We start from the raw sequence: 21,765 nt of genomic DNA, 5'->3' as shown, positions 1-21,765 counted from the left end.
TGATTCATAACCTATTAAAGACGTGAAATTCAACAACTATAATCAAAGCCATTTCTAGACCTTTTTATCTCATTACAAATGCAACAATTTAGCATTACAAAAAGCCCCCACATACAGGCTTATGAGGATCAAATGATCTAACCAATATTTGCAATATCAATAGGCTTTAATCCAAGCATACACAACCATAGAAACCTGAGGAGATAATACATTTCTACACCTCATCTGTAAATTGAGACCCCACACACTCTCTCTTGTAGGATAAAGATAACTAACATTTTGGGACGTGTAGAGACAGGACAGACTGAAAATGTGAGCAGTGGGTGGGTTTTAAAACTGCCAATTTACTGTGTTTGTGTCTCTAGTCTCTACAACCCACTTCTTTTATCAACAATCTACATGCAGAATAGAACCAGAACTAGAATGAGATTCTATTTCTATGGATAGAACATTGTATTTGAATGTCCTTGTCCCTGACAAACCTTGAGATGAAGATCCTGAGTTGTTTGTATAGGCATAGATAGCTATACCACATTGTCATATTTTATGCGTGTTAATGGGTAATATGATATGGATCTATCTCTATAACATGGATGCACACAAACACACACACACACACACACACACACACACACACACACACACACACACACACTACAGACAGAAGAAGCCTCAAGGGGCTCTTTCCATTGATTTATATATTTATCTTGAAGCCATTTAGACAATAATGGATGGAAGCCAGAACCTTCATCCCATCTCATCTCATTATTTTCAGTCTTTTCATTGTAGGTCCTCAATATATCTATACCCCACTGACTGCCTTATAAGGTCTTTACAGTAATAAGACCCTATACTTTCTGCATAATGTTTACAGGAATTAAATACAAAAGGATTCTAATTCTGCAATCGATCATATCCACCACCAGCATTTAGATTGAGATTTTATTAGGATCCTTTTGTATAATAATGAAAAATACATTACAGACGAAAGTCTTTACAATGTACATACATTTAAAACATTAACATGTAGTGTGTGTGTGTGTGTGTGTTTGCATCTATCAGTTACACATACGTGTCAGTACATACACACAAAAAGTAGGTCATATGGGGGAGAGGCGTTGTGCCGTGAGGTGTCGCTTTATTTGGTTTTTTTAAACCAGGTTTGCTGTTCACTTGCGCTGTATGAGATGGAAGGGAGTTCCGTGCAATCATGGCTCTGTATATTACTGTATGTTTCCTTGAATTTGTTCTGGACCTGGGGACTGTGAAAAGACCCCTGGTGGCATGTCTGGTGGGGTAAATGTGTGTCAGTGCTGTGTGTAAGTTGACTATACAAACAATTGGCAATTTCCTACACAAGAAGTGATGCAGTCAGTCTTTCCTCAACTCTTAGCCAAGAAAGACTGGCATGCATAGTATTGATATTAGCCCTCTGATTACAATGAAGAGCAAGATGTGCTGCTCTGTTCTGGGCCAGCTGCAGCTTAACGAAGTAATTCTTTGCAGCACTTCACCATATGACCGGACAATAATCAAGATAAACGCCTTCCAGGTGTCAGTTGGTCAGTCATTTAGTAAATGGAGTGGAATGTACTTTACACACACACACACAAACACACGCACACCCCAACACAAACACGCTCATTTAGTAATTGAGCAATTTTAGTAATTATTTTCTGTTCCCATTGGGTGAGAAGATGAGAGCATACACCCTTCCTTATCATCCACTTTCCTGCTACTTCAGTGTACCCTAGTGACTGGCCCTGTCTGTCCCCCAAGGGGGTACCAGTAACCACCATGTCCCCTACATTGGGGTATCAGCCGCAGCTCCTGGAGATGAGCAGGGGGGTCATCATGGAGCATGTGGCATCCCCCTCCTCGGTCTACCCCACCCCTCTACCCCTGAGGGGCATGTGGGGGGGTGTGAAACAGCTGGTGAGTTACAAAAAGCCAATGAGAAACTAGGGGGAAGTGAGTGGGATCCTTAGTACCTGCAGGAGGCCCCTGTGTAATAATAACTTGGTGGGTGCTTACATTTGACTGCGCGTGTGTACACAGTCTGTTGCTGCACTGGTAGAGGAAATTAAATGTAAGATGCAGGCGATAGTCCAATGTTTAGTTTATGTAGGCCTATATACCTATATTCACATTGATTTATATCAATACGTAGTCTAAAAGGTCAACAACAATAGCCTATGTGTCAGGAGCATATAAACTACAAATCAATTACCAAGATGTAGTAGCCTAATGCTCTCCTATGCATATTTGTTTGGATACAGAACTATGACGCACTACCATATGGGGTCATGTGAGGTCAACACAATCACCTCCCATCCATATCACACAGGTAGCGTCCCAAAATACACCCTATTCCCTAGTACCCTATTCCCCATAGGGCTCTGGTCAAAAGTAGTGCACTATGTAGGGAATAGGGTGCCATTTAGGATGCAAGCACAGTCTATTCTGAGACTTTCGCTAAATAATACATGGGATACGTCATTATCTAAACAATGGTGTGACTTGAGGATTATGTTTCAGGCAGTCACTATCTGGGGTCTATATGTGGATAAAAGACCCAATAAACAAACTGATCAATTATGCATTATAGTAGAGCCTAGAGACTATTCAAGTTTTGCAGTGGGTAGCCTACTGAATGGCACAAAGCATTGCCAGGGGCCGAATGTGGCCACAGCATGTTGTAATGTGAACTATATCAGTATGTGGTATGGAGTGAGATGGTGCTACAGTAAGAAGCAATTTATCACAGGGTGGCCCTGAGGTCTAGTGCTGGGCTGTGTTCCTCCATGTTCAACCTGGACTCAGGGGTAGACGTAACATAGTAAAGGTAAATCCGAGACGCTCCAATTAGTATGATATGTTATGTTTCGTATGGTATGTATTAATTTATGGACGTCCGTCATACATTTCGTACGATACAGTATGTTATAAATTACAATTTCTATGATATGTTACGAATTGCAATCCTTACAATATTGCAATTTGTACAATATGTTAAGAATTTGCAAAATGGCCTCCCGAGTGGCGGCCAGCTCTAGGAAGAGTCTAGGTGGTTCCAAACTTCTTCAATTTAAGAATGATGGAGGCCACTGTGTTCTTGGGGACCTTCAATCCTGCAGAAATGTTTTGGTACCCTTCCCCAGATCTGTGCCTCGACACAATCCTGTCTCGGAGCTCTACGGACAATTCCTTTGTCGAAAAACCTGTTTTGCCTTTGTCATTATTGGGTATTGTGTGTAGATTGATGATGGAAAAAAATAATGTTATCAATTTTAGAATAAGGCTGTAACGTAACAAAATGTGGAAAATGTCAAGGGGTATGAATACTTTCCGAATGCACTGTATCATAGTAAATTCAGTATCCCAGCTTTACATTTACTATGTTACGTTTAGTCTATGAGACCTGTCTGCGATATTTACAGTCAACCGAGGAAAATGTATAAATACGTGTCTGGTTAGGCTATGTCGAGTAGCACTTAGGGTACTGAAGGTAGGCTATGCGTGCTATGACAGGCAAGGTGTGTTTACCATGAGTTTCTGAGATAGATGGTAAACATTGTTGTTAGTTTGAAAGCACCCGCATGTGAAGTTTTTGAAGGTGATTACGGTGATGACGCGTTGACTCGCCCAACGGCTTTTCCTCCAATAAGAAGCGACACTAAAAGTCGCACTGTTTTCTTAGTGCACTGCTGAGCAGAGCTACGACAAACAGAGGCAGCGGGACAGTGCAGGAGCGGGACGGTAGACAAGGCTGATTAATTAGTGACATAAAAGGCACCGTAATCCAATACCACGATCGGGTCAGGGCGCGAGAGGCAGAGGACACCATCGGATACCATCGGATACCATCGGATAGGCTACCTGTAGATTTGATCAAGGGCAGGTAAGTCGCATCAATGCTTTAGTGCAGTTATGCATGCATGATTCCGCCCCTATAGCGTTTTTTTGCCATTATTTCCCACTTTGATATAGTGTAGGCATAGGCTATATTTTTGTGTATATTTAGTTGTGTGGGAGACTAGTGACAAACGAATCCAAAAACTAAGCCCAGCTCTGCATTTATAATTGATGACCTGCAGTCAAGCAGACAGTGGTCGAAAAAGGTCACGAATGCGCTGCTCTCTCGCTTTCTGTCTACCGAAAGTATCAAACGTGCCCAAAGAAGCTCTCTCCGTCCGTCCACCGGTTGTTTTCAACCTGACCATTTGCCTGTTTGTTTATGCAGCCTGGTAGTCTTGTTTCTATAGAATGGTCAATCAAGGTACATTTGAAAAGGCTACTGCTATGTGATTGGATCAGATTAGGCTATATATAGCAGCTCTGTGTGTGCAAATTGTGGTCTACAATGAATGGGCGATATCTCGCTGTTTTCATGACCTGTATCAGGACAGACCAGCCACAGATAAGTAGGCTACACAAAAAATATTTCCCCCCCCACAAAAGTAGTGCACTGGGCCTTTTCCTGTATTAGCAGACCGAAATAGCCCTCTGTAGTGCGGGTAATTATTTATTTATATATATATATATATTAATTGGTATTTTTTCACAAAAGTACAGTGAGGGGGGAAAAAAGTATTTGATCCCATGCTGATTTTGTACGTTTGCCCACTGACAAAGAAATGATCAGTCTATAATTTTAATGGTAGGTTTATTTGAACAGTGAGAGACAGAATAACAACAAAAAAATCCAGAAAAACACATGTCAAAAATGTTATATATTGATTTACATTTTAATGAGGGAAATAAGTATTTGACCCCTCTACAAAACATGACTTAGGTGGCAAAACCCTTGTTGGCAATCACAGAGGTCAGATGTTTCTTGTAGTTGGCCACCAGGTTTGCACATATGTCAGGAGGGATTAAGTCCCACTCCTCTTTGCAGATCTTCTCCAAGTCATTAAGGTTTCGAGGCTGACGTTTGGCAACTCAAACCTTCAGCTCCCTCCACAGATTTTCTATGGGATTAAGGTCTGGAGACTGGCTAGGCCACTCCAGGACCTTAATGTGCTTCTTATTGAGCCAATCCTTTGTTGCCTTGGCCGTGTGTTTTGGGTCATTGTCATGCTGGAATACCCATCCATGACCCATTTTCAAGATTTGACGGTATATGGCCCCGTCCATCGTCCCTTTGATGCGGTGAAGTTGTCCTGTCCCCTTAGCAGAAAAACACCCCCAAAGCATAATGTTTCCACCTCCATGTTTGACGGTGGGGATGATGTTCTTGGGGTCATAGGCAGCATTCCTCCTCCTCCAAACACGTTGAGTTGATGCCAAAGAGCTCCATTTTGGTCTCATCTGACCACAACACCTTCACCCAGTTCTCCTCTGAATCATTCAGATGTTCATTGGCAAACTTCAGACGGGCATGTATATTTGCTTTCTTGAGCAGGGGGACCATGCGGGCACTGCAGGATTTCAGTCCTTCACGGCGTAGTGTGTTACCAATTGTTTTCTTGGTGACTATGGTTCCAGCTGCCTTGAGATCATTGACAAGATCCTCCCGTGTAGTTCTGGGCTGATTCCTCACCGTTCTCATGAGCATTGCAACTCCACGAGGTGAGATCTTGCATGGAGGCCGAGGGAGATGGACAGTTATTTTGTGTTTCTTCCATTTGCGAATAATCGCACCAACTGTTGTCACCTTCTCACCAAGCTGCTTGGCGATGGTCTTGTAGCCCATTCCAGCCCTGTGTAGGTCTACAATCTTGTCCCTGACATCCTTGGAGAGCTCTTTGGTCTTGGCCATGGTGGAGAGTTTGGAATCTGATTGATTGATTGCTTCTGTGGACAGGTGTCTTTTATACAGGTAACAAGCTGAGATTAGGACCACTCCCTTTAAGAGTGTGCGCCTAATCTCAGCTCGGTACCTGTATAAAAGACACCTGGGAGCCAGAAATCTTTCTGATTAAGAGGGGGTCAAATACTTATTTCCCTCATTAAAATGCAAATCAATTTATAACATTTTTGACATGCGTTTTTCTGGATTTTTATGTTGTTATTCTGTCTCTCACTGTTCAAATAAACCTACCATTTTAAAATTATAGACTGATCATGTCTTTGTCAGTGGGCAAACGTACAAAATCAGCAGGGGATCAAATACTTTTTTCCCTCACTGTAGTACACCGGGCCTTTACTAGTCCTGTACTAGCTGACCAATATAGAGCCCCACAGTGGACTTGTCATAATACACATAAAACCTAGCGGTCAAACAGGGAAATGGTTCCAATCGTTTTTCCACCATTCATTTTCCCCATAGGGGATGTTAGAAACACTTAAAATAAGGACTGTGTTTCGTGTAGGCTAACCCTAGCGTGATGTTTTGATAACCATGTAAATCTCTCTCGGACAAGGTGACTTTTATCCAAATAAATGCTGCACCCCCAAACATCTTCCCACGGCTATGCTCATGGGAAACCTGGTTTCATTTGGTAGAAAATAGGTGCCCTTCCCACTGCATTAGCAGACCGGAGGAAACAGAATTTGACTGCTGCCACTGTTGCCAGTAGGGGGTAGAGGGAGAGAGAGGGGGGGATAGCCTGCCTACGTCTTTACAGCATGACGGAATCAAACACTACGCACAACCACTGTCGCATGCAGCAGGAATGATGGAAGTTGTGTAGACTTTCTTTTCTAAAAGAAGAAATACGCAAACTTGAAGACACAGACAGCTGTTTTCTTTTAGCTTTAGAGATCGAGGGTGCTTTGACCGTGAATTCATCTGTGTTTCTCCCTCGTTCTGAAACTCAGCATCCAGTGTGAAGCTCACCCGTTTCACCGGAACCTCGCGCTTCTGCGGAGGACATGGAAAATGTAAACAGCGTTGGATTTTGAACTGCGTGCATGTCCCGCCCTCCTCCGCGTCCCGGGATAACCAAGATGGAGCGGGTCGAGATGGACCGGGACCAGGAGGCGGCGGAGCCATTCATCCACGGGCCGAACCGGATCAGGCCCTCGTCCTACCGGGCACTGCGCAGCGCCGTGTCAAGCCTGGCCCGGATAGATGACTTCATCTGCGAGAAGATTGGCTCAGGCTTCTTCTCAGAAGTGTTCAAGGTAAGGTAAATTACATGTAAGAGTTTGAAGAGTAGGAGTGCTGATCTAGGATCAGTTTTCACTTATAGATCATAATGAATATGATTAGCTATAGGCCAAGACAGAAAGGTCCCAATCCTAGACTCGTATTCATATTTCTTATTCAGAACCCTTATTCTGAAATGCTTTGTGAATATGGGTCCAAAATAGTTCAACTTGGCCTACTGACTTGTTTAAGGAAGTCTAGGCTTAGTGCTGAACAGTGTGGGATAGGACAGCCTTTGGACATCTGAGCATCCCTGGTGACGTCATCGTTGACACCAAGCATGAAACATGAATGACCATTGATGTTACCTGACGCCAGGTGTTTTTGTAGGCTAGTGATTAGTTGGCCCCTACTATACTCTCTATTGGCATATACTCTTGTGGGGTTGTGTGTATGAAGGAGGCTTCTGTATAGGGGCCTCTTTGGAAGGACACTTTCCACAAAAGCTCTTTCTGAAATGAATGGCATGTACAAAACAAGCTTCTAAAAACTGTACCTAACATCCAAGGCATTAGGAAAGGTAGGCTTGCACATATAGTGACGATGGATCATAATAGGGAAGATGATTTTGCTACTAGTGACCACAGCACCACATTGACCCCCACCAGAACCCAGTGACTGTGGCCCAACCCGGTTGGGGTCAATTCAGGGATCACACTGAAATTCCAATTCTCTTCCATGCTTTTCAATTAGGAACATTTGGATTGAAATTGAAACGGAATTGACCCCAAACCTGTAGCCCACATTACAGGGAAGGGAACGGAGTGTGTTGGTGTGAAAATGATACCTGTTCCTGGACGGCAGGTCTGTACTGCACATGCAGAGGTAGATGGTAACCCTACTCTGTCTAAACAACATGAGAGGAAGGTGAGGGGGTTCAGCCCGGGCTGCATCCCAAATGGCACCCTATTCCCTACACAGTACACTACTTTTGACCAGATCCCTGGTCAAAATTAGTGCACTACGTAGGGAAAAGAGTGCCATTTGGGATGCAATCATGGACTAGTCTTGGTTCCTCTCCTGTTTCACTGAGCCTTATAATGTTCAGGTAGCTTAGTGGTTAGAGCGTTGTGCCAATAACCGAAAGGTTGCTGGTTCGAATTCCCGAGCCGACAAGGTGAAAAATCTGTCTGTGCCCTTGAGCAAGACGCTTAACTCTAATTTGCTCCAGGGGCACTGTACTACTATGGCTGACCCCTGTGAAACACATTTCACTGCACCTATCCAATGTATGTGACAATAAAAACATCTTCTTTGTTCATAACATTGGGCCAGGAGTTTTCCTTGACCATGGTGTGTCCTGACCAGGAAAAGCTCTAGGCCCTTATTATACCTTCAATAACTGACCTGAATACAGTTAATCACAGTTTACCATGATGGTTACGGTCATGGGTAAGGTAGCAAGAGCTAATCCTAGACCTGCTATTAGAGTTAGAACATAACCATTCAGTTTGTCACACTCAGGCCCCTTTAAAACAACTGTTCTGGGACTAGGTTAGCACAGATAACTAAAGTTTATGGTTAAGGTATGGGAAAATCGGATCCTAGACCTCTCGTTACAGTAGGAGCATAATAACACAACTGTCACACAGTGCCCTTTGGATGGGCCGTTTGCATGCAAATGATTTGGTGTTTGCAGGTGCTGGCTGTAAAGATGCCACTCTTGATTGAGTTACCTGCCCTTTGATAACTGCGTATAAATGCAAATGTATTACTGCAGTGATTACATGAGTCCCAATCTAAATGTTGTAAAGTTCAGATGACATGACAGTAATAGAGGCATAAATTAGTCATAAATGAGCCTCGCAATAAATCTGGGAAGATGAACTGAAAATTATCGACACCGACCATACCAATCTCATATCGCAGGCATTTTGCTGACATCATTCATTATGGAAAGGGGGATACCTAGTCAGTTATTCAACTGAAATGTGTCTTCTGCATTTAACCCAACCCCTCTGAATCAGAGAGGTGCAGAGGGCTGCCTTAATGGACATCCACATCTTCGGCGCCCAGGGAACAGTGGTTTAACTGCCTTTAATAATAATAATAATAATAATAATATGCCATTTAGCAGACGCTTTTATCCAAAGCGACTTACAGTCGTGCGTGCATACATTTTTGTGTATGGGGGGTCCCGGGGATCGAACCCACTACCTTGGCGTTACAAGCGCCGTGCTCTACCAGCTGAGCTACAGAGGACCACGTATATGCCTTTCTCAGGGGCAGAACATAAGTAGCATATACTAGAGAAATGTCAAGTTTGAAATGAAATAAGTTTGCTAATATGGGTGAATGTTAATGGGACAATTGATGGCTAGAAACATCTAACTAGTAGTAGTTTAAAGGATTATAAATAATAACTAACTGTGGTGCACATTAATGTCATAAATATATCATCCTATATATCGTTATCGCATCAATTCAGGCAATTTATCCTGGATATAGATTTTAGTCCATATCGCCCAGCTCTACTTGCGCACACACACCATAAATTATCTTCTCTCCACTCTGTCCTTGGACATCTGCGTTAGACCACAGAGATACTGCGTTATAAAGGGACCAGGAGTTTTTCTGCACACACACACACACACTCTGAAGCATTGACTCTTAATAATGAAATATAAACGGAGCTCCACAAAGAGCATCCTGCCATCTCTAGTTTTACTCTCTTGTTCTCTCTCACACGTTCCAGATCAATCAATGCTTTCCTCACAGCACTCAGACAGTCAGGCAGACAAACATTTATACATCCACACTAACATTGTGCAATACAAGTAAGGGTGCGCGTGTCAAGACAAATCCTTCAGGTGCTGCTTTGTATCTTTTTCTTTAATATTTTGAAGAAGTGAGAGAGAGAGCACTCCTTAGACCTGCCTGCAGTACTGTAGGTGTTACTTCCTGTAGAGGCCAGAAGAGATCCTGGTTTTTCCCTCTTCAGATCTAACTGAAACAGAACTAGAATTAGAATGACTAGAACGGAACATTCTAATTCTATGGGAAGAAGCACAGACCTTCCTCAGGTGTCAACTGTCCTTTTCAAGGATGAAAGAATATAGGGATCGGGATTGAAAGATGAAGGGATGATAGGAAGAGAAGATTGGTAGAGAGAGAGGATAATACATATAGGTAGGAGGAGGGAATTTGAAGGTACATGTATGGGGCGATTTTAAAGTTAGAGTTGTAGTGTTAAGTTGATCAGTGGATGCTGCTGAGGGGAGGACGGCTCATAATAATGGCTGGAACGGAGCGATTGGAATGGCATCAAACCATGTTGGGATGAATGGGAATGCCGACTGCGAACAGGCCTAATCGCCCGACCTCATAAATGCTCTTGTGGCTGAATGGAAGCAAGTCCCCGCAGCAATGTTCCAACATCTAGTGGAAAGCCTTCCCAGAAGAGTGGAGGCTGTTATAGCAGCAAAGGGGGGACCAACTCCATATTATTGCCCATGATTTTGGAATGAGATGCACTTTTGGTCATGTAGTGTATTTAAAATTAAACTCTGCTTTTCATTGATCTACAACATGATTGAGTTATTGTTGATTCTCATCAATTTGTCCTATTTATTATATTGTGTCACATTGTCTTTGCAAGCCTACTGAGTGATAGTTTCTGTGTGTGTGTGTTTGTAGCTTCTTGCAAAAGCTTTAAACTTTCTCTCTTGTCTCTCTGTCTCGCTCACACTTTCTTTCTACGCAGGAGGAGAACGATGATCTGTCAGTCTGGTTAAAATCACTGCTGCGTTTGCACAGAGGAGATTACTGACTCAAGACAGAGGTGTGTGCAAGAGTGCGTTTGTGTGTGTGTGCCACCACTGTGTGTGTGTGTCTGTTTGTTTGATTGACAGGCTGGATTAAGTGCTGATGGGCAAGGTTTTCCTCTAGGGTCCTGTTGTCAGAGCTGAACAGAGGTCTATCAGAGGAGAAGAGACAGGTTCTGGAAAGTCTATCCTTTTGGGAAAGCGCAACAACAATACTGAGGAACTACTCCGTAAACAGACTTTTACACACCCACGCATGCGCAGGCATGCATGCAAGCACTCACACGCTAACGCACACAGGCACACACACCCACACCTATCCATCATCGACTGTCACTCGTGTTTGTGATCTGTTATAATAAGTGGGCATTAAGAGTCAGCGAGTCTGTTCATTGGCTGAGGATCTGCGATTAGGAGGTGGAGAAGAGGTGGCGGAGGGATGGAGGAGGGAGAGGGGTGGTATGGGGTTAGGAGAAGGAGGAGGAGGGGTGGAGCTCTGTTCAGGGGCTTGGCTAGCGTAGCACTTTCCCTGCTTCTATTGTCCCTCGCCTCCTACCTTTTCTTTCCAGTCAGGGCTTGCTCTCCTGTCAATCAAGGTGTGTGTCTCTCTGTGTGTCTGTTTTGCTGTGTCTGCCTTTCATTCAATTCAAGTGGCTTTATTGGCATGGGGAAACATGTTTACATTGCCAAAGCAAGTTAAATAGATAATAAACAAAAGTGAAATAAACAATAAAAAAATTAACAGTAAACATTACTCACAAGTTCCAAAAGAATAAAGACATTTGTCTATATACAGTGTTGTAACGATGTGCAAATAGTTAAAGTACAAAAGGGAAAATAAATATACAGTGAGGGGAAAAAAGTATTTGATCCCCTGCTGATTTTGTACGTTTGCCCACTGACAAAGACATGATCAGTCTATAATTTTAATGGTAGGTTTATTTGAACAGTGAGAGACAGAATAACAACAACAAAATCCAGAAAAAACGCATGTCAAATGCTAAATTGATTATCATTTTAATGAGGGAAATAAGTATTTGACCCCTCTGCAAAACATGACTTAGTACTTGGTGGCAAAACCCTTGTTGGCAATCACAGAGGTCAGACGTTTCTTGTAGTTGGCCACCAGGTTTGCACACATCTCAGGAGGGATTTAGTACCATTCCTGTTTGCAGATCTTCTCCAAGTCATTAAGGTTTCGAGGCTGACGTTTGGCAACTCGAACCTTCAACTCCCTCCACAGATTTTCTATGGGATTAAGGTCTGGAGACTGGCTAGGCCACTCCAGGACCTTAATGTGCTTCTTCTTGAGCCACTCCTTTGTTGCCTTGGCCGTGTGTTTTGGGTCATTGTCATGCTGGAATACCATCCACAACCCATTTTCAATGCCCTGGCTGAGGGAAGGAGGTTCTCACCCAAGATTTACATGGCCCCGTCCATCGTCCCTTTGATGCGGTGAAGTTGTCCTGTCCCCTTAGCAGAAAAACACCCCCAAAGCATAATGTTTCCACCTCCATGTTTGACGGTGGGGATGGTGTTCTTTGGGTCATAGGCAGCATTCCTCCTCCTCCAAACACGGCGAGTTGAGTTGATGCCAAAGAGCTCCATTTTGGTCTCATCTGACCACAACACTTTCACCCAGTTCTCCTCTGAATCATTCAGATGTTCATTGGCAAACTTCAGACGGGTATGTATATGTGCTTTCTTGAGCAGGGCGACCTTGCGGGCACTGCAGGATTTCAGTCCTTCACGGCTAGTGTGTTACCAATTGTTTTCTTGGTGACTATGGTCCCAGCTGCCTTGAGATCATTGACAAGATCTTCCCGTGTAGTTCTGGGCTGATTCCTCACCGTTCTCATGAGCATTGCAACTCCACGAGGTGAGATCTTGCATGGAGGCCGAGGGAGATGGACAGTTATTTTGTGTTTCTTCCATTTGCGAATAATCGCACCAACTGTTGTCACCTTCTCACCAAGCTGCTTGGCGATGGTCTTGTAGCCCATTCCAGCCTTGTGTAGGTCTACAATCTTGTCCCTGACATCCTTGGAGAGCTCTTTGATCTTAGCCATGGTGGAGAGTTTGGAATCTGATTGATTGATTGCTTCTGTGGACAGGTGTCTTTTATACAGGTAACAAGCTGAGATTAGGAGCACTCCCTTTAAGAGTGTGCTCCTAATCTCAGCTCGTTACATGTATAAAAGACACCTGGGAGCCAGAAATCTTTCTGATTGAGAGGGGGTCAAATACTTATTTCCCTAATTTAAAATGCAAATCAATTTATAACATTTTCGACATGCGTTTTTCTGGATTTTTCTGTTGTTATTGTGTCTCTCACTGTTCAAATAAACCTACCATTAAAATTATAGACTGATAATTTATTTGTCAGTGGGCAAAATCAGCAGGGGATCAAATACTTTTCTCCATCACTGTAGGTTTTATTTACAATGGTGCTTGTTCTTCACTGGTTGCCCTTTTCTTGTGGCAACAGGTCACAAATCTTGCTGCTGTGATTGCACACTGTGGTATTTCACCCAACAGATATGGGTCTTTGTGGGTCTGTGTAATCTGAGGGAAATGTGTCTCTATGGTCATGCATTTGGCAGGAGGTTAGGAAGTGCAGCTCAGTTTCCACCTCCATTTTTGTGGGCAGTGTGCACAGCCTGTCTTCTCTTGAGAGCCAAGTCTGCCTACGGCGGCCTTTCTCAATAGCAAGGCTATGCTCACTGAGTCTGTACATAGTCAAAGCTTTCCTTAAGTTTGGGTCAGTCAGTGGTCAGGTATTCTGCCACTGTTTGCTCAGTTTTTTGGTTAATTCTTTCCAATGTGTCAAGTAATTCTCTTTTTGTTTTCTCATGATTTGGTTGGTTCTAGTTGTGTTGCTGTCCTGTGGCTCTGTGGGGTCTGTTTGTGAACAGCGCCCCAGGACCAGCTTTCTTAGGGGACTCTTCTCCATGTTCATCTCTCTGTAGTTGATGGCTTTGTTATGGAAGGTTTGGGAATCGCTTCCTTTTAGGTGGTTGTAGAATTTAACGGCTCTTTTCTGGATTTTGGTAATTAGCTGGTATCGGCCTAATTCTGCTCTGCGTGCATTATTTGGTGTATTATGTTGTACACAGGATATTTTTGCAGAATTCTGCATGCAGTCTCAATTTGGTGTTTGTCCCATTTTATGAATTCTTGGTTGGTGAGCGGACCACAGACCTCACAACCATAAAGGGCAATTGGTTCTATAACTGATTCAAGTATTTTTAGCCAGATCCTAATTGGTATGTTGAATTTTATGTTCCTTTTGATGGCATAGAAGGCCCTTCTTGCCTTGTCTCTCAGATCGTTCACAGCTTTGTGGAAGTTACCTGTGGCGCTGATGTTTAGGCCGAGGTATGTATAGTTTTTTGTGAGCTCTAGGGCAACGGTGTCTAGATTGAATTTGTATTTGTGGTCCTGGCAACTGTACCTTTTTTGGAACACCATTATTTTTGTCTTCCTGAGATTTACTGTCAGGGCCCAGGTCTGACAGAATATGTGCAGAAGATCTAGGTGCTGCTTTAGGGCTTCCTTGGTTGGTGACTGAAGCACCAGATCATCAGCAAATAGTAGACATTTGACTTCAAATTCTAGTAGGGTGAGGCTGGATGCTGCAGACTGTTCTAGTGCCCTCGCCAATTCGTTGCTATATATGTTGAAGAGGGTGGGGCTTAAGCTGCATCCCTGTCTCACCCCACGGCCCTGTGGAAAGAAATGTCTCGTGTGTTTTCCCTTTTTCTTTCCACATGTTGTTATAGACTATATATACACGTGCACATACTTGATATTTGAAATGCATGTAACACATACTTTGTATTTAAATACATATGCACATACTTGGTATTTAAATGCGTGTGCACATACACTGAACAAAATATAAACTCAACATGTAAAGTGTTGGTCCCATGTTTCATGAGCTGAAATAAAAGATCCCAGAAATTTTCCACATGCCCAAAAAGCTTATTTCTCTAAAATTTTGTGCACACATTTGTTTACATCCCTGTTAGTGAGCATTTATCCTTTGCCAAGATATCCATCAACCTAACAGGTGTGGCATATCAAGAAGCTGATTAAACAGCATGGTCTTTACACTGGTGCACATTGTGCTGGGGACAATAAAAGGCCACTCTAAACTGTGCAGTTTTGTCACACAACACAATGCCACAGATGTCTCAAGTTTTGAGGGAGCGTGCAATTGGCATGGTGATTGCAGGAATGTCCACCAGAGCTGTTGCCAGATAATTGAATGTTCATTTCTCTACCATAAGCGGTCTCCAACGGCGTTTTAGAGAATTTTGCAGTATGTCTAACCGGCCTCACAACCGCAGACCATGTGTATGGCGTTGTGTGGGCGAGCGCTTTGCTGATGTCAACATTGTGAAGAGTCCCCCATGGTGGGGTTATGGTATGGGCAGGCATGAGCTACGGACAACAAACACAATTGCATTTTATCGATGGCAATTTGAATGCAGAGATACCGTGACGAGATCCCGAGGGCCATTGTGAGGCCCATTTTTTTTAAAGGATGCATATCTGTATTCCCAGTCATGTGAAATCTATAGATCAGGGCCTAACGAATTTATTTCAATTGACTGATTTCCTTATTTGAACTAACTCAGTAAAATCGTTTAAATTGTTGCATGTTGCGTTTATTTTTGTTCAGTATACTTGGCCATTCTTGACATTTCTTCCTTGCTCAGTGTGAATATGTGTGTTTACGTGCCCCGTGTCCCCACGTTATGTAGCGTGTAAGGAGCTTCATATACCCTCTACGCCCCAGCCAGTTCTCTGGCCCCTCGTTCAGCAGTACAGTAGGTAAATACATAGGCCAAGGATGTGTTCATTTGGCTCAAAACTGGGGGGGGGGGAAATGAGGGGGTGACTACCTGGACTTTACCGATAAGAAATTGTTGTTTTCTTTTTCCGTTGCGAAATGTTTTGCTCTGATGTGGTCCTGGTGGTTGTGTAGGGGGACTGGGACTGGTAGTAAGCCCAGAGAGAGGTGGGGAGGGTGGAGCAGTGGGAGAAATGTGTTACCGTGAAGCAAAAAGAGGTAGAGCGAGAGCTTCTTTTGATGTCCTGGAGCTTCATGCTCTTACTTGTTCGTGCAAGGCCTACCAAACAGACACACATCGAGAGGGGGGCAGGGCTGTCATAGCATTAGAGACAGGAGTTGTAGGGCGTGTGTTTTTCCGTGTAAACACAAGTGTGTGCGAACCTCAGTACTGATGTTGTGCAACACACTAAACGGCTTACCCAGGTAGGTAAGGAGTGTATCAGGTCCTGGTCTAGAGAGTCTAGACACTGGATCATGTTCTATTTAGAGGCTCCCCAGGAAGACAGTCAGTCAGGACCTCCCTGCCTGTTATATGATGGACCTGTTCTAAGCGAGCAGCCCCACATGTATCCACTGGTCTCACATCTCCAAGTCACCAAGAAAATAAAGCTTTTAGTCAAACAGAACCAAAGAGGGCGTATGTAGGCCACACTGTCGGTTTTGGCCTATGCCCATTTCTGTCTCTCTCTCTCTCTTGCTCTCTCTCTTTCTCTGGCTCTGTGTTTCTCTCCAGTGTGACTAGAGGTCACCATAACTCAGTCAGACTCTCATCAGCCCATTCAGCCAATAACAGACGGCCCTGCACGTGTCCATTGATGCCCCTGACCTTTTCTCTGCTAAAACCAGCACTTTGCACGCAAGTGTGTGTGTGTGTGTGTGTGAGAGTCAGATTTATTGGCCGTCTCCGTGTTCCTGTCACTGGAATGCTGATATCACACATGCTCACTGTTTACCTGTGATTATGGAGCTCTGACACACACACACCTGAGGTAGACTCTCACACCACGTTGCCATGGTACTCCTATTTTAGCTTGTGGCCACTGGACACATTCCTATAACCATGATTACTGAGCACTTGTTTATTTGAGCTGAAATTCTGCATGAGGATGGGATGAAATGGATAGCCCAGACAGTACAGCCCTACCTAATACAGTTCAGTTCTGCTGGTTCAGCAGTTGGCTCATGTCTGCATTATGGTGTGTGTGTGTGTGTGTGTGTGCATCTTTGTGTGAGGGAGCCACTGGCCTGTAAATCTGGCAATGTAGTTAAATCCTGTAGAAATATGTTATAAATCAGATGGGGGGGGGGGGGGAATAAACAGAGCTCATCTTCAGTGTACACTGCATAGCTCTTACTGTAAGTGCTGTTTATAGATGTATAAAGGCACAGATTGCCTCAATACATCAGCTGTGTATGTGTGACAGAAACAGTGTGTGTGTGTGTGTGTGTGTGTGTGTGTGTGTGTGTCTGTGAGAGAGGGGGGGGGGAGAGAAAGTGTTTTTTCAGTCTCTCTACTCCTTTTACTCTTTATCTGTCTCTCTGACTGCCTGAGGGATGGACTGCAGTGGATGGACCTAATAGAGATTGGGTGTGTTCGAGCAGTAAACCTAAAGTCGGGGTAGTTGCATCTGTGATCGCTGAATGTTGGACACTGTAGTGGTTTTCCAACAGCAAGGCTCAATTCAACATTGCTGCTATTGTTATTGATATTTATCTCTGTATAAATGTTGAAATTAACTGTTCTATAACCCGATATCACACACTCACAAACTGAAAGCATAACGTGTACGATTTAATTGGTTAGAGAGGTCTCAAACATCACTTTTATTTGTATCCCTGTAGTTTTAGAATCTTGACAAAAGTGATCTGCTCGACCGCGAACATTGACTCTCGTTGACTGCATGCTGTAAGTTTGGTAGTACTGAAGCCTTGAATTAAGAGAAAAGAGGCCTGACTTGTGTCTGTCTGTCTGGTCTACTGGCTAGCTTATATCCAAGCCACTGTCATAGTGATGATATCACCATATCTTGCAACATTTTCACTGATTTACCTCAGTGTTTTACCCAAAAGGCTCAGACTTTTCTGTTTCCAAATACGCGGGCCAGCACCCGTGGCTCACTGGGCCATGGCTCCGGCGGACCTGCTCTCATTGGGGACAAAGCAAGGCCCCAAGTGTAGTTAACACCTTCTCACAAAACAACAGTCTTGAATGATTCAGAGGTTGTTGATTCTGCTCGCCACAAGTCTTAAGTGTCACACTCCTGATGTAAACACAATAGCACTAGAGTTGACATTAAACACTGGCGACACACTGGTGTGGGGGTAAAGGTGTCAGCATGCCTCAGTTTGGCTGTGACCCGAACGAGTGTGCTCGCATACTCTCTTAAAAGACCTTTGCTAAAAAAAAAAAAAAAACGTACAAAAACGACGCTATAGTCGGTTTGTCCATTTTGGGACACTTCCTCTAAATAGTAAGAATTCATCTAAGATAACTCAAGAAATCTGTCATTAATTTTGTCATTTTTGCAGAGGAGGTCTTAGTCGCGCAATTTTACATCTAACTAAGATATTTTAAGCATGAAAATGAGTCTCGTTGAATGATAGACGTTATTGACGAATCCCTACTGTTGACCAATCACAGACGAAGGGGCGTAGACTTCGGCTACCGACTTAGGCTACCGACTTAGGCTTACCTCGAGAAAAAAATGTTTGCCCGAACAACCGAAAAAAACCTTACCAAAGACCAAAACGAACATAAATGTACAAAATGTCGTCATATGCACAAACTCTTCCAAACTGTTTCAGCTGGGAAGTATGCGAACGCCTTTAGTCTCTTCACACACCACCACTAAAATAAAAATAAATTAAATTGGTCATTTAGCAGACGCTCTTATCCAGAGCGACTTACAGGAGCAATTAGGGTTAAGTGCCTTGCTCAAGGGCACATCGACAGATTTTTCACCTAGTCGGCTTGGGGATTAGAACCAGCAACCTTTCGGTTACTGGTACAACGCTCTTAACCACTAAGCTACCTGCCCACTAAACGTGACATGAACACTCGCTCTCTCGCTTTTTCTCTCACACACTCACACTACCAAATGTAACACTCACACAAACACACAAATTAACACATTCCCACATACCGACAAACATGACAGTAACACACTCCCACTCACAGTACTAAGTGGATTGTTTTTGTGGACTGTTGGAGTACTTAGTGGTTGTCTATATGGTTTGTTAGTTAGACGGGCAGGAGTCAAAGCCCCTCGGAACTCAATCACACACGAGAAAACACATCACCATGGTGACCACCAGACAGACTCACCAACAGCTTGGCCAGAGTAGAGCTGACTCTGGAACACTCAGGCCAAGACACTAGAACAGTTGGGCGGAAATGCATACTAGAACTGGGAACCAAAGATTTTGGCCAATTACGAGTTCACACTCTTTTTTCTCGTAAGTACAGTCTGCTGCCCGATGTCCAATGGTGTATCGAACTTAGCTATGTGTCATAATGTCTTCTAATGTCTATCATCTGAGGTCTGACCCTAGTGATGGTTCTCTCATCCTGTCTCTCTGTGTAGGTGCAGCACCGTATCAGTGGCCAGGTGATGGCTCTGAAGATGAACACCATGGCCAGTAACAGGGCTAACATGCTGAGGGAGGTCCAACTGATGAACCGCCTGTCTCACCCCAACATACTCAGGTCTGTCTGTCTTTGGACTTTTATTAAAACACACTTGCTGTCCATATCCATTTAAAAGCTTTGGTCAACAGGGCAACTCCTCACACAAATTTGAACCATGCAGTTATAACGCATTATAAGTCTTGTCATGCGCATGTATGATGTCTACCAATACAACACCAGAGCCAGAGACTTTGATATTGCCTGTTTAAAATTGAAGTTTATCTGGTAAGAACACCTTTTTATATACCTGGGCTGTTGAGTGGAACAAACTACCACAGCAACTCAAAGCCATGCCCGACCACAACTTCATTTGAAAATAATGATCGCAATAGTAATGTTTTTTTCATGTCTGCATGTAATGCTCTAGACTATGACAGTGTGGTCCTTTGTTTTGTTATATGTGTAACCAAAGTATGCCTAGTAGGCTAGGTCTACTGTGTAGTATAGGTATAGTATGTTTTTTAAAATCCATTTATTTAAGAGGACCACAACTTTTTTTGTGTCATCCTCTGAATGTAAATGCATTATCCACATTTGGTTGTATTGTGTTTTAAATGATAAAATAAATCTAGCCTAGCTATCAATGATGACCCCGTTTTTATAATGTTTTATAAACCTCTTCCTCTCTCCTGTCTCAGGTTTGTAGGGGTGTGTGTTAATGAGGGACAACTCCATGCATTGACAGAGGTAAGATGTATCTTTAAACTCAGGTAGACTGACTGACTAGGATCTAGAGAATACTGGACAAAAATACAAACATGCAACAATTTCAACTATTTTATTGTGTTACAGTTCATATAAGGAAATCAGTCAATTGAAATGAATTAATTAGGCCCTAATCTATGGATTTCACATGACTGGGCAGGGGCACAGCCATGGGTGGGCCTGGGAGGGCATAGGCCCACCGACTTGGGAGCCAGGCCCACCCACTGGGGAGCCAGGCCCAGCCAATGAGAATTATTTTTTTTCCCCACAAAAGGGCTTTATTACAGACAGAAATACTCCTCAGTGTCGGTGGCTGGTCTGAGACGATCCCGCAGGTGAAGAAGCCGGATGTGGAGGTCCTGGGCTGGCGTGGTTACGCGTGGTCTGCGGTTGTGAGACCGGTTGGACGTACTGCCAAATTCTCTAAAATGACATTGGAGGCGGCTTATGGTAGAGAAAATAACATGACATTCTCTGCCAACAGCTCTGGTGGACAGTCCTGCATTCAGTATGCCAATTGCACGCTCCCTCAAAACTTGAGACATCTGTGGCTTTGTGTTGTGACAAAACTGCACATTTTAGAGACTCCTTTTATTGTCCCCAGCACAAGGTGCACCTGTGTAATGATCATGCTGTTTAATCAGCTACTTCATATGCCACACCTGTCATGTGGATGGATTATCTTGGCAAAGGAGAAATGCTCACTAACATGGATGTAAACAAATTTGTACACAACATTTGAGAGAAATAAGCTTAATGTGCGTATGGAACATTTCTGTGATCTTTTATTTCAGAAAAGTTTTTGGTCATATGCACATCCATGAAAACTTAGGTGCCGGGCTAACAAAGAAAGAACAAGTCAGTCGCATATGCAGGATATGTAGTACACAGAGTGACTATGACAAACAAGCCGACTGTCTGGATGAGCGTTTCAGACACCGGGGTTACCCAGAGGAATGGCTGCATGAGGCAAGGGATCGTTATAAAAATATGACCCAGTACGACAGCCTGAAGCCCAAACCACCCCGCCCTCCTGACCAAAGCGTTCAGTGCTTCCTTCAGTACTCCCCACTTGGTAAACCGTTTGTCCATATCATTAAAAAACACTGGCACATCTTAAAGCACTGATCCACAACTGGAAAATACATTTAAAGAACCTCCATGGGTAGTCTTCAGATGCGCCCCTAACATCAATCAAATGGTGGTGAGGTCTGATCTTCCACCGGTGCCATGTAGCACCTTCCTAGACAATGTACCGGACGGTAATTACAGATGTGGTCGATGTACCAAGTGTAACTTTACAAACAAATGCACTATGTTCAATCACCCTATCAAGGGCAAGGCCATCAAGATTAAGGGCATCATTACGTGAGCCACAAAAAATGTGGTATACCTGATCAAGGGTATTTGTGGCCTATGCTATGTAGGAAAAATGAAACGAGCTCTGAAAACAAGGATAGCAGAACACAGGAGTAATATCAGGACCCTTGACCAGAGAAACCCTGTGGCTGTGCATTTAATGGAGGCTCGTCACAATATTAGCTCTCTGAGATACATTGGTATCAAACATGTTAAGACTCCTAGGAGGGGGGAGATACTGCTCATCTATTATTGAGAAGAGAATTGTATTCGTGCACCATGTCTCCTAAAG

At 43.5% G+C, this 21,765-nt stretch overlaps 1 protein-coding gene across 2 annotated transcripts in view; it reads left to right on the top strand.

Moving 5' to 3' along the window:
* The first annotated feature begins 3,575 nt into the window (after window positions 1-3,575).
* LOC121572207 (dual specificity testis-specific protein kinase 2) overlaps window positions 3,576-21,765 on the top strand; it is a 32,762-nt gene continuing 14,572 nt past the window's right edge. The window contains exons 1-4 of one of the 2 annotated variants that reach the window (XM_041884142.2): window positions 3,576-3,901; window positions 6,766-7,071; window positions 19,306-19,427; window positions 20,048-20,096. In XM_041884142.2, the coding sequence (XP_041740076.2) occupies window positions 6,859-7,071; window positions 19,306-19,427; window positions 20,048-20,096 (384 nt within the window). In that variant the 5' untranslated portion in view covers window positions 3,576-3,901; window positions 6,766-6,858. Of the gene's footprint in view, window positions 3,902-6,765; window positions 7,072-10,801; window positions 10,878-19,305; window positions 19,428-20,047; window positions 20,097-21,765 lie in introns of those variants that run through there. The other variant, XM_045225840.1, reaches the window with a different exon arrangement.

Source organism: Coregonus clupeaformis, chromosome 16, assembly GCF_020615455.1.
Source record: "Coregonus clupeaformis isolate EN_2021a chromosome 16, ASM2061545v1, whole genome shotgun sequence".
NCBI lineage: Eukaryota > Metazoa > Chordata > Actinopteri > Salmoniformes > Salmonidae > Coregonus > Coregonus clupeaformis.
This window is presented reverse-complemented; position numbering and strand designations above follow the sequence as displayed.